We start from the raw sequence: 13,492 nt of genomic DNA, 5'->3' as shown, positions 1-13,492 counted from the left end.
GCAGGATTTGAGTCCCTGGCGGCGTAGTGTGTTACTGATGGTAGGCTTTGTTACTTTGGTCCCAGCTCTCTGCAGGTCATTCACTAGGTCCCCCCGTGTGGTTCTGGGATTTTTGCTCACCGTTCTTGTGATAATTTTGACCCCACGGGGTGAGATCTTGCGTGGAGCCCCAGATCGAGGGAGATTATCAGTGGTCTTGTATGTCTTCCATTTCCTAATAATTGCTCCCACAGTTGATTTCTTCAAACCAAGCTGCTTACCTATTGCAGATTCAGTCTTCCCAGCCTGGTGCAGGTCTACAATTTTGTTTCTGGTGTCCTTTGACAGCTCTTTGGTCTTGGCCATAGTGGAGTTTGGAGTGTGACTGTTTGAGGTTGTGGACAGGTGTCTTTTATACTGATAACAAGTTCAAACAGGTGCCATTAATACAGTAACGAGTGGAAGACAGAGGAGCCTCTTAAAGAAGAAGTTACAGGTCTGTGAGAGCCAGAAATCTTGCTTGTTTGTAGGTGACCAAATACTTATTTTCCACCATAATTTGCAAATAAATTCATTAAAAATCCTACAATGTGATTTTCTGGATTTTTTTTCCTCAATTTGTCTGTCATAGTTGACGTGTACCTATGATGAAAATTACAGGCCTCTCTCATCTTTTTAAGTGGGAGAACTTGCACAATTGGTGGCTGACTAAATACTTTCCCCCCCCACTGTATATATTTGTAGAAAACATATTTGACTAAATATCTTTTAAAAGTTCAAATTGCATAGTTCAAAATACAGGTCCAAAAGTATTAAAGGTGAAAAGTAATAATTCCATACTATGTTTTTGGTTTGACCATCTGCGTTGTTAAGAAATTTGAGGGGAAAATACCTGATTAGACTTGAGTGCACTTGTGAAGGTTGTACAAAATCACACATTTAATTTACTACACATTAAATATGCTTAAAATGATAAACTTAAACTTAAAGGTTGGTTATGAGGTCATATCTTAAATAATAATTCTAGATATTTGTCCTGATGAATAAATATTAAATATTTCTGATATAATGACAACAAAAAAACAGTACTTTAGTGATGACAACACTGATGATATTTGAATAATAAAGTAACTGTTCTCTTCAGTTATGAGATTATTTTCTTCAGGCTCTTTTGGTAGCAGCGCTGCATGTTCTAAAGCCAAGGTTTGACGACCACTCCCCCCCCCGCCCACCCCCCACCTCTCCCCTTGTAGTATCCTGGGGGTGAGTACGACCTCCCCACTCCTTTCTATAGCCTCCCCCTCTTCTGTTAAACAGGCTCAGTAATAGTAGTAGTTGTGGTTGGTTACTGCATGCGGTCTGCCTGAAGCTGCTGGGGCTGGTACTGGGCGAAGGCTGCAGCTGCAGCGGCTGCTCCTGGGGTGGCTGCGGCTGCTAGGGGCTGCTGGACCGCATACCCATACCCTGCTGCAGCCATGTAGCCTGCAGGGGCCGGGGACGCTGCGTACGGGTACTGCTCATAGGCAGCGGCGGCCGCGGCGCTGGCAGCTGCGGCTGAGTACTGGGCGTAGGCTGCTCCGGTGTAGTCGAGGTACGGGGAGGAGGCGGCGGAGGCCGTGGCGGCGGGCGACTGCATGCTATGAGGGATGACCATGGTGCTTGGCTGCATAAAGGCCTGGGGGTAGACGTAGTGGGCTGGGATCCTGCAGGACACAGAGGTCAGAGGTCAGATGGCAGACAGACAGACAGAGCCACTCGGCAATCTGCTCTACGCAAACTTAGGCTACGTCCCAAATGGCAACCTATTCCCTATTCAGTGCACTACTTTTGACCAGAACCCTATGGACCCTGGTTAAAAGTAGTGCACTACATAGGGAATAGGGTGCCATTTGGGACACATACTGAAACTGAGCTCAGGAACACAGGAAAGCAGGCGTCACAAAAACAAAACAACGTCAACCCAGTCCTCATTTCATTAACACAGCAACACCACCCAATGGAACTCTGGGTAAGAAAGAGAAGGCTTCAAACCAAAAGGAAACCAGAGCAGCTCAGGAATCATCATCATTTAATTAGGCATTAGAGAAGACAGACCGGCCAGCCCTGAGCCAGCCCTCTGTGTCTGAACCAGGGTTCTCTCACAATGCCAGCTGATCGCACAGCACCACAACCAGAAAGCATCAAGAAATAACTGCAACTCAACTTATCCCACTCAACATACAATCAGTCCAACACCACACACCACATGCCCACACACGTTAAGTCCTCAAACGCAGATTTAAAAAAGTGAACTAAAATGAAAGAGAAGCCTCACAGAAGAAAATGAATATGTGGCAGAGATTATTTTTTGAAGGTTCACGCTTCAACATTTTCTATTTGTAAATTACATACTTTAGTTTTCTAATATTATGGTTATAAAAAAAAATCTGAAATGGGTCATTACGTTATGTCCTGCTATGAGGACTACGGAATAGAGGTTCGATACATACTATTGTGTGAGTCCTGCGACTAGTAACGTTTCTGACAATCCATCCAATATGAGTGAGTACTGGTGTACATTCATTTATAATGAATCCAAGTGTTTTGTTTTACTCCAGACCCTCTGGTTGAGTAAATATCAATATATTTATATATGTATTATTATTAGAGCAAGATGGAGAGAGAGAGAGAAAGAGAGAGAGAGAGAGAGAGGAGAGAGAGAGAGAGAGAGAGAGAGAGAGAGAGAGAGAGAGAGAGAGGGTATAAATGGGGCTACCAAGCCAGTGTATCCAGGCAGATTTGGCCCTATTTCCACCCTAAGCGTCAGTCACCTCCAGCAAACAGAGACCAGGTGTTAGTGCTAAAACTGTCCAAAGATGTGCCATGTCATGCACACACACACACGTACACACAGTCTTGACCAGCTAACCTTGTGGGGACACACAATTCAGTCCCATTCAAAATCCTATTTTCCCTAACCCCTAACCCTAACCCTAAACCTAACCCTAACCCGTACTCCTACCCTAACCCTAACCCTTAACCCAAAAACCTAACCTTAACCCTAACCGTAAACCTAACCCTAGCTCCTAACCCTAACCCTTAACGTAATTCTAACCCTAACACTAATTCTAACCTTAACTCTAAACCCCCTAGAAATAGCATTTGACCTTGTGGGGACTAACAAAATGTATTCTGGAATAGTTAAACTTGTCCACGCACATGCACACGCACACACACACACACACGCACACACACACACACACACACACACACACACACACACACACACACACACACACACACACACACACACACACACACACACACAGACACAGACACAGACACAGACACAGACACACACACACACACAGACACACACACACACACACACACACACACACACACACACACACACGTCTAGGAGAGTGACAGGAGAGGCTGGAGGCTATTTTTATCCTCTTGTCATCCCTAAAGGACAAGCTGAGCTTCTCTCTCTTCACTCTCTTCTCTCTCTTCTCTCTCTTCACTCTCTTCTCTCTCTTCACTCTCTTCTCTCCCTTCTCTCTCTTCTCTCTCTCCTACAGCAGCACATGGCATGACCCCTGTCAACTCTGGAGGCTAACTATTCCATTCCTCTGTCTCAGTGACCTCCATGACTTTCTATTCTCTTCTCTCTCTTCTCTCTCTTCTCTCTCTTCTCTCGGTTCTCTCTGTTCTCTCTCTTCACTCTCTTCTCTCTCTTCTCTCTCTTCTCTCTCTTCTCTCTGTTCTCTCTGTTCTCTCTCTTCTCTCCCTTCTCTGTCTTCTCCATTATAGGCTACAGGTCAGTTGCTAAATCAGCTGTTGAGTAGTGTGGTCTAACTGTGGAAAATGTAGCCCAACACATCTCCCAATTTTACATCCTCTTCATAAACTGTAGGGAGTTAATTACTTTCTAAAAGATGCACTGACATTTTGTAAACCTCACTAGAGGAGTAAATGTCAATCTATGACTGTAACAGAGTCCACCTTTCTGTCTCTCTATGACTGTAACAGAGTCCACCTTTCTGTCTCTCTATGACTGTAACAGAGTCCACCTGTCTGTCTCTCTATGACTGTAACAGAGTCCACCTTTCTGTCTCTCTATGACTGTAACAGAGTCCACCTGTCTGTCTCTATGACTGTAACAGAGTCCACCTGTCTGTCTCTCTATGACTGTAACAGAGTCCTCCTGTCTGTCTCTCTATGACTGTAACAGAGTCCACCTGTCTGTCTCTCTATGACTGTAACAGAGTCCACCTGTCTATCTCTCTATGACTGTAACATAGTCCACCTGTCTGTCTCTCTATGACTGTAACAAAGTCCACCTGTCTATCTCTCTATGACTGTAACATAGTCCACCTGTCTGTCTCTCTATGACTGTAACAGAGTCCACCTGTCTGTCTCTCTATGACTGTAACAGAGTCCACCTGTCTGTCTCTCTATGACTGTAACAGAATCAACCTGTCTATCTCTCTATGACTGTAACATAGTCCACCTGTCTGTCTCTCTATGACTGTAACAAAGTCCACTTGTCTATCTCTCTATGACTGTAACATAGTCAACCTGTCTATCTCTTTATGACTGTAACATAGTCCACCTGTCTGTCTCTCTATGACTGTAACAGAGTCAACCTGTCTATCTCTCTATGACTGTAACAGAGTCAACCTGTCTATCTCTCTATGACTGTAACAGAGTCCACCTGTCTATCTCTCTATGACTGTAACAAAGTCCACCTGTCTATCTCTCTATGACTGTAACATAGTCCACCTGTCTATCTCTCTATGACTGTAACAGAGTCAACCTGTCTATCTCTCTATGACTGTAACAGAGTCCACCTGTCTGTCTCTCTATGACTGTAACAGAGTCAACCTGTCTATCTCTCTATGACTGTAACAGAGTCCACCTGTCTTTCTCTCTATGACTGTAACAGAGTCCACCTGTCTATCTCTCTATGACTGTAACAGAGTCCACCTGTCTGTCTCTCTATGACTGTAACAGAGTCAACCTGTCTATCTCTCTATGACTGTAACAGAGTCCACCTGTCTGTCTCTCTATGACTGTAACAGAGTCCACCTGTCTATCTCTCTATGACTGTAACAGAGTCAACCTGTCTGTCTCTCTATGACTGTAACAGAGTCAACCTGTCTGTCTCTCTATGACTGCAACAGAGTCAACCTGTCTGTCTCTCTATGACTGTAACAGAGTCCTCCTGTCTATCTCTCTATGACTGTAACATAGTCCAGCTGTCTGTCTCTCTATGACTGTAACAGAGTCCACCTGTCTGTCTCTCTATGACTGTAACAGAGTCCACCTTTCTGTCTCTCTATGACTGTAACAGAGTCCACCTGTCTGTCTCTATGACTGTAACAGAGTCCACCTGTCTGTCTCTCTATGACTGTAACAGAGTCCTCCTGTCTGTCTCTCTATGACTGTAACAGAGTCCACCTGTCTGTCTCTCTATGACTGTAACAGAGTCCACCTTTCTGTCTCTCTATGACTGTAACAGAGTCCACCTGTCTGTCTCTCTATGACTGCAACAGAGTCCACCTGTCTATCTCTCTATGACTGTAACATAGTCCACCTGTCTATCTCTCTATGACTGTAACATAGTCCACCTGTCTGTCTCTCTATGACTGCAACAGAGTCAACCTGTCTGTCTCTCTATGACTGTAACAGAGTCCACCTGTCTGTCTCTCTATGACTGTAACAAAGTCCACCTGTCTATCTCTCTATGACTGCAACAGAGTCCACCTGTCTGTCTCTCTATGACTGTAACAGAGTCCACCTGTATGTCTCTCTATGACTGTAACATAGTCCACCTGTCTGTCTCTCTATGACTGTAACAGAGTCCACCTGTATGTCTCTCTATGACTGTAACATAGTCCACCTATCTGTCTCTCTATGACTGTAACAAAGTCCACCTGTCTATCTCTCTATGACTGTAACATAGTCCACCTGTCTGTCTCTCTATGACTGTAACAGAGTCCACCTGTCTGTCTCTCTATGACTGTAACAGAGTCAACCTGTCTATCTCTCTATGACTGTAACATAGTCCACCTGTCTATCTCTCTATGACTGTAACATAGTCCACCTGTCTGTCTCTCTATGACTGTAACAGAGTCAACCTGTCTGTCTCTCTATGACTGCAACAGAGTCCACCTGTCTATCTCTCTATGACTGTAACATAGTCCACCTGTCTGTCTCTCTATGACTGTAACAAAGTCCACCTGTCTATCTCTCTATGACTGTAACAGAGTCCACCTGTCTGTCTCTCTATGACTGTAACATAGTCCACCTGTCTATCTCTCTATGACTGTAACAGAGTCCACCTGTCTGTCTATCTATGACTGCAACAGAGTCCACCTGTCTGTCTCTCTATGACTGCAACAGAGTCCACCTGTCTGTCTCTCTATGACGGTAACAGAGTCCACCTGTCTGTCTCTCTATGACTGTAACAAAGTCCACCTGTCTATCTCTCTATGACTGTAACATAGTCCACCTGTCTGTCTCTCTATGACTGTAACAGAGTCCACCTGTCTGTCTCTCTATGACTGTAACAGAGTCAACCTGTCTATCTCTCTATGACTGTAACATAGTCCACCTGTCTATCTCTCTATGACTGTAACAGAGTCCACCTGTCTGTCAAACAGAGTTGTAGAAGACACAGAGGACAGACAGAGCTCCTACTCCTATTACTGCTCTGCTGCTGAAACTGGTCCGGTCGACATGAACCTTTCCTCTGGTTGGAGGCCGGCAGGGCAGGCGGACATTTTGTGTTGTGCTGAAAGTTCAGGGCTAAATAAAGATACTTTGTAAATCACTGAGACACATGGGTAATCCCCTAGAACAGAGGCACATGTCTCAGGCAGCCCACCTGTTGTCTGCCGGCGTGCGAGTGATCGAGCCAGCGAAGGCCCTGTCTACGCATCCATTATTTAGGGCACCACCGAGTGACTCTCATTTTCCAGCTGAATTTGAGAAGCCGTGTAGAACACTGTGAACAGCTGCTGCCTGTCCAGTAGTCTACCACTCTGCAAACGACTTATCTGAGCTCAGTTTACACTCAATGTTTACTGGCTGTATGTACGCCTTTCAAATATGCTGTATGTTTTACATGGTAAAGGTTATAACTTTTGTAGCCTACTTGGATGTCTTGGTTAGTATTCATCTATGTTCCACGCTACAATCTACTTATAGGGTATTTCCTGTCAGTTAGAGCAGCGAGAACTAGTATCAGACCTTTGGTATTAAAACAAATGAGATATTGGGTCACCAATGAGCTACAACAGAGTGGATCAGGATGTCCTTTTGAATGAGTGAGTTCCTTAACGCAACCCCTTTTGGAACTCTGTGTCATCTCAACCCCCTGTATTGTTCCAGTAGAGCGGCCTGGCTCGATTACAAACCCATCCACACTGTGTACATACTGTCTGGCGTATACCACACTATGTACATACTGTCTGGCGTATACCACACTATGTACATACTGTCTGGCGTATACCACACTATGTACATACTGTCTGGCGTATACCACACTATGTACATACTGTCTGGCGTATACCACACTATGTACATACTGTCTGGCGTATACCACACTATGTACATACTGTCTGGCGTATACCACACTATGTACATACTGTCTGGCGTATACCACACTATGTACATACTGTCTGGCGTATACCACACTATGTACATACTGTCTGGCGTATACCACACTATGTACATACTGTCTGGCGTATACCACACTATGTACATACTGTCTGGCATATACCACACTATGTACATACTGTCTGGCGTATACCACACTATGTACATACTGTCTGGCGTATACCACACTATGTACATACTGTCTGGCGTATACCACACTATGTACATACTGTCTGGCGTATACCACACTATGTACATACTGTCTGGCATATACCAACAGTTGTGACACCATTCTCCGATTCCATCCTCCCTCCATTTCTCTCTCTCTCACTAGTTCTCTTCTCTGTATGGACACATTTCTAGAGTGGTTCATGGGTTCAGAGTTATAGCTAGGGTTGCCAAGCTACCGGTAATTTACCAAAGTTACTGGAATCTTCAGTAATTTTGGTAATGAACGGAAAATCTATGGCAATCTATCGGACTTTAGTAATTTATACTTGAATAACTTTGAAAAAATGTATTAATATATGGTATTCATTTTTTGTCCATATTGTCCATGAGTGTATAGTAGATAGACCATATGGTTCAAGAGAAAATAGCCTAATTAATGAAAAAAGCATCTAATCAACAATGGCATTATTTTCAGTTACCTCTGCATCTCTTCCGACTACTGACTTTTATCACAACTGCCACCAGTTTGATGCCAAAACATTGACAACAAATATATGTTGACATAGTAAAATAAATACAAGTGTGTAAAAAATATAAAGGATAATTCATGCTGAAACCCTCATATTAAACACCAATGGTATTCACTAAGTTGATGGTTTATATTTAGGATAATGTTTTACAGCTTTGTCATTATATTTTCTGTTTTAAAATCATCTTATTAAAACACAGAGGGCCAGAGATAATTACAGACACCTGTGATAATCTGAAGTACCCAAAGGGGCCACTAGATATCATGTGACAGATTTCCATAAAATCCTTGAAAGATACCAAAATTCTGGAAGTTTACTGATAAACTTCGAAAGTTTACAGTAATACATACCCTACCTTCTAGCCATCAAATATATTTCACTGAGCAGGAGAGAAAGAGGTAGAAGAAGATGGACTAATATCTAATGACGTGAGCTACAGAAGGAAGCAATGGGTTAATTTGAGAAAGAAAACAGAAACCACAACATCATGAGTATAGAAATCAAAAGGTAGGAAAGGATCTCCAACATGCAAGCCAAGAGTTGTTTTGTTGCGTGGGGGGTTCGGAAGGTCCAAGACAAGTCACACAGCAACACTGGTGATCAACCCCATCAACAACAAAACATATGAAAACGTTGTTAACTAAAAACGGGAAAATAAAAAAACACAGGCTACAGCACAATCAATCGTTGAAAATAAAAATACAAAAACAGATCAGAATCAACACCCCGTGACAAAGTTACATCTCCATATCCAAACTCCCACAGTCTGCAAAAATCTCCCTCCTCAACCCCTCATCAACCACTACTCAACTCCCCTCCCCACTGCTAGTAAAGAGAAGCACGCAGTTAGGCTCAAAACCACTTCATACTGAAACAAAGGCACACACACCAATCTATGGACTATGGAAAACCGGAACAGAAAAATTAAAAGAAAAACAACTTCCATGCATCTAATCACCATTTCAGCTTGTTTGTGTGTGTCAGAGTATACTGGTAAGACGTTAGTGATCTGCTCAATGCAGACTCAGCTATTCATCCTCAAACCATCATGTCCCTTCATCAGATACTGTATCTTAAACGTAAGCCAGCCTGTCAGATCAGAGAGAGATAGACAACATTGACAACTGGTGACATCACGTTTAGAATCAGAATCAGATTCACGCTTTAGAATCTAAGAATGGCACGCAGAGACCTCTACACTCAACGGAGAATGAATGGGCGGGGCTTACAGTTACACAACTCTGGAGAAGGAAAACGTTACATTTTACAATCCAAGCTATTTTATAAAGATGAAAATCACTAGATACTGTGGGTAAGAATAGAAACGGGCACATAGATCATTCAAAATTAGCAGCTGTGAAGAAAACAGGTGCTGTGTTACAGTATGATATTCTAACACTAGTTTAGGGTTGCAAAATTCTGGTAACTTTCCCAATTTCCCAATCTTCTAACCGGGATTTCTGGAAAATCTTGGGAAAGTTATCGTAATGTTGCAACCCTACACTAGTTGAACATTCTCCACCCTGTAAAAGATGTTAATATTTTATTTTTAAAATACATTTTATTGCCACATACGCTGGATAGGTGCAGTGAAATGTGTTGTTTTAATATGACACACTTACAACAAGACAAGAAGTATCCCTATGTCATGACATACCCATAAGGCCTCTGGATGAATGCTGGATGGATTTGAGGAACACCAAATGAGAAACCTGGAATAAGAACAAGTTATTTTTTTAAAAACTCAACCGTTATTTGCTCAATCTTGAACCATACACATATTATAAATGCATTATAACTCCATTATAACAAATGTGATCAGTGCTTCCAATTTAACTGCTCAAGTACTTATAGAGAATGTAAATGGTAGGAATAAAAACACATTCTAAACATTTGGTGTCTTTAAAAATGGTGGCACACTTTAATCATAACCAATCATCATTCACACTAGCTTCACTGTCTGTTCTGCTAGTTCCCCCACTACAGCACACTCCGTCTAAATCCCACGTTACAGATCTACCTTGCAACATACAATGTGCTAACATACTGTAAGCAGGTGGTTAGTTTGCTAGTTTTAGCAGCTAGTCATTGTTTGTACGCCACCTTGGTCGTCCAAGCTGTGAAATAAACGTGTGGCGTAGCCCTCCGCCAGCGCGTCCATCCCCTCACCTGGCTGCATGACCCTGGGCTTGGCCCCCAGGTAGGCCAGGTTCACATTGGCTTTCCTGCCGTCGATGATGGGGTTAGGGTCCTTACAGGCTCGGTCTGCAGACGCCCGGTCTGCCATCGTCACCTGAGGGATGGAGAGGGCAGAATTTAAAAAAAAATTGTTTAGGCTGTCTGAATTGATCTTATGTTCACTCAGTGGGGAGTCTGGCTAATTTTGTTAATTGAACTACAATTCATTTATAAGTATTGATCATGTCACAATAAGAAATGAGGGTATTAAAATCAGAATAAGGAAACGTGGAGAGAAAAATGCCCCTGCATTAGTTGAAGGTAAGGCATGGTGTATGACGCACAAGTCAGCAATTCTAGGATGATTACATCACATCACTGTGGGCCCCTTGAGCCCAAGACACCACAACTGAGCTTTCGCTGAATAGTTAGCAGAATAGAATGGTTAGCCCATTTATGAACTGTTAATGCAAGTTCATAAATGGGCTACAAAATGGTGTGAATGAATTAGTTACATCAGATGCATTATGGATAGGCTACGGATAGCCTCTAAGAATTGGTGCTGGAAACATTTTAGATGCTACCCATAATATCTGTATTTAACAATGTGACATAAATTAATTACGCAATCGATCGATCAATCAATCACAATGTTATTCAAATTTACATCCATAATACTTACGAATCCATAACCTCTGGATTTGCCCGTCTGTCTGTCTGTTATAACAACAGCCTCGTCGATATCACCGAACACTTCGAAGTATTTCCTGAGACTGGAGTCCGTGGTGTGATATGGAAGACCCCCTACAAATATCTTTGTGTAGGTGGTGTCCTTCTGAGACGAGTGCATCATCATTTTTGCGGTAAGTGGCAGGCAACAATGTTTCTATAGAATGTTTTTGCAATCTCACAGAGATCAGTCAGTTCTGTGAAAGCACAGGTTATTTAGAACGATTAATTTAAGTTAGGTTTCGTTGGAACTGAACAGACACTTGTTTGATAGACGCGACTTTCCAATCGTTCCCAACTTCAGTTCAGTTTGACACTGCTTAACTTTGGAGATGGATACCGCTGCCTATGTTAGCTTCCCAGCTGTCACTTCAAGGGGGCTGGGCCGTGGACACGCTCTCTCATGGGCCCTCCCACTATCGCATATTGGGATGACACGCACCGACCAAAGACCTCTACCATAGGAGCGCGAAACATTTGCTCATTTCAATACAGAACCCAAAATAACAACACATGTCCGTCTGACATTGCTTTTGATTATTCCCATGTGTAAAACATTACTGTACTGTATTTGAAAAAACGTTACTTTCATTTATTGATATCACACTTGCCATTTAATGTAAATCTATGAAATAATCTCCTAAAATCTAAAACTCTATGAAAGTCATCTGAACTCTCTGTCCTCTGTTAGTGCAGTGTCAGATATCTGCATGTTGTTGATGTTGATCCACACACTGTAGATCTGCATGATTGTGAAGTAACAGATACCACTTGGCTTGACCCTGACACACAAAACACACCTGTTGCGTCACACCACGTTATGGGGTCAACATGGACAGCTGAATGACTCTCACAAGGCACTAGTCTTTCACCAGCTCCACATCAACCCTACTCTCTACTCCCTACGCCCTACTCCCTAGCACCTACTCCCTACTCCCTAGCCCCTACTCCCTAGCCCCTACTACCTACTCCCTAGGCACTAGTCTCACACCAGCTCCAAATCAACCCTACTCTCTACTCCCTACGCCCTACTCCCTAGCCCCTACTCCCTAGCCCCTACTCCCTAGCCCCTACTCTCTACTCCATACTCCCTACTCCCTAGCCCCTACTCCCTAGCCCCTACTCCCTAGCTCCTACTCCCTACTCCCTAGCCCCTACTCCCTAGCCCCAATGCCCTACTCCCTAGCCCCTACTCCCTAGCCCCTACTCCCTAGCTCCTACTCCCTAGCCCCTACTCCCTAGCCCCTACTCCCTACTCCCTAGGCCCTACTCTCTACTCCCTAGCCCCTACTCCCTAGCTCCTACTCCTTACTCCCTAGCCCCTACTTCCTAGCCCCTACTCCCTAGCCCCTACTCTCTACTCCCTAGCCCTTACTCTCTACTCCCTAGCCCCTACTCTCTACTCCCTAGCCCCTACTCTCTCCTCCCTAGCCCCTACTCTCTACTCTCTACTCCCTAGCCCCTACTCTCTACTCCCTACTCCCTAGCCCCTACTCTCTACTCTCTACTCCCTAGCCCCTACTCTCTACTCCCTAGCCCCTACTCCCTACTCCCTAGCCCCTACTCTCTACTCCCTAGCCCCTACTCTCTACTCCCTAGCCCCTACTCTCTACTCCCTACTCCCTAGCCCCTACTCTCTACTCTCTACTCCCTAGCCCCTACTCCCTAGCCCCTACTCTCTACTCCCTAGCCCCTACTCCCTAGCCCCCTACTCTCTACTCCCTACTCCCTAGCCCCTACTCTCTACTCCCTAGCCCCTACTCTCTACTCCCTACTCCCTAGCCCCTACTCTCTACTCCCTAGCCCCTACTCCCTACTCCCTAGCCCCTACTCTCTACTCCCTAGCCCCTACTCTCTACTCCCTAGCCCCTACTCTCTACTCCCTACTCCCTAGCCCCTACTCTCTACTCTCTACTCCCTAGCCCCTACTCTCTACTCCCTAGCCCCTACTCTCTACTCCCTAGCCCCTATTCTCTACTCCCTAGCCCCTACACTCTACTCCCTAGCCCCTACTCTCTACTCCCTAGCCCCTACTCTCTACTCCCTAGCCCCCACTCTCTACTCCCTAGCCCCTACTCCCTAGCCCCTACTCTCTACTCCCTACTCCCTATCCCATATTCTCTAGGCACTAGTCTTTAGTGTAGATCTGAAATGACTGGTATAGGTATAAGCAATAAGCCAAAATTCCACCAGTATGTTGGTGAAGCTATTACCATATTGCTTAAACCTATCAGGCATTTTCAAATATACATTAGTTA

General features: G+C 44.1%; 1 protein-coding gene across 1 annotated transcript; it reads right to left on the bottom strand.

Annotated features, from left to right (window-relative positions):
- Nucleotides 1-1,324: 1,324 nt before the first annotated feature.
- LOC311139856 (RNA-binding protein 24-B-like) lies at nucleotides 1,325-11,358 on the bottom strand (the record flags this gene model as incomplete). The annotated part of the gene is made up of 4 exons (XM_084174833.1): nucleotides 1,325-1,682; nucleotides 9,985-10,039; nucleotides 10,497-10,620; nucleotides 11,188-11,358. The coding sequence occupies 4 exons, from the start codon at nucleotides 11,356-11,358 to the stop codon at nucleotides 1,325-1,327; spliced, it is 708 nt and encodes a 235-aa protein (XP_084030959.1).
- Nucleotides 11,359-13,492: the final 2,134 nt, after the last annotated feature.

Source organism: Coregonus lavaretus (genome assembly GCF_964263955.1).
Source record: "Coregonus lavaretus genome assembly, chromosome: 13".
In the NCBI taxonomy this organism is placed as follows: domain Eukaryota; kingdom Metazoa; phylum Chordata; class Actinopteri; order Salmoniformes; family Salmonidae; genus Coregonus; species Coregonus lavaretus.
Note: the sequence above shows the minus strand (reverse complement) of the source record. Positions and strands in the feature narration are given on the sequence as shown.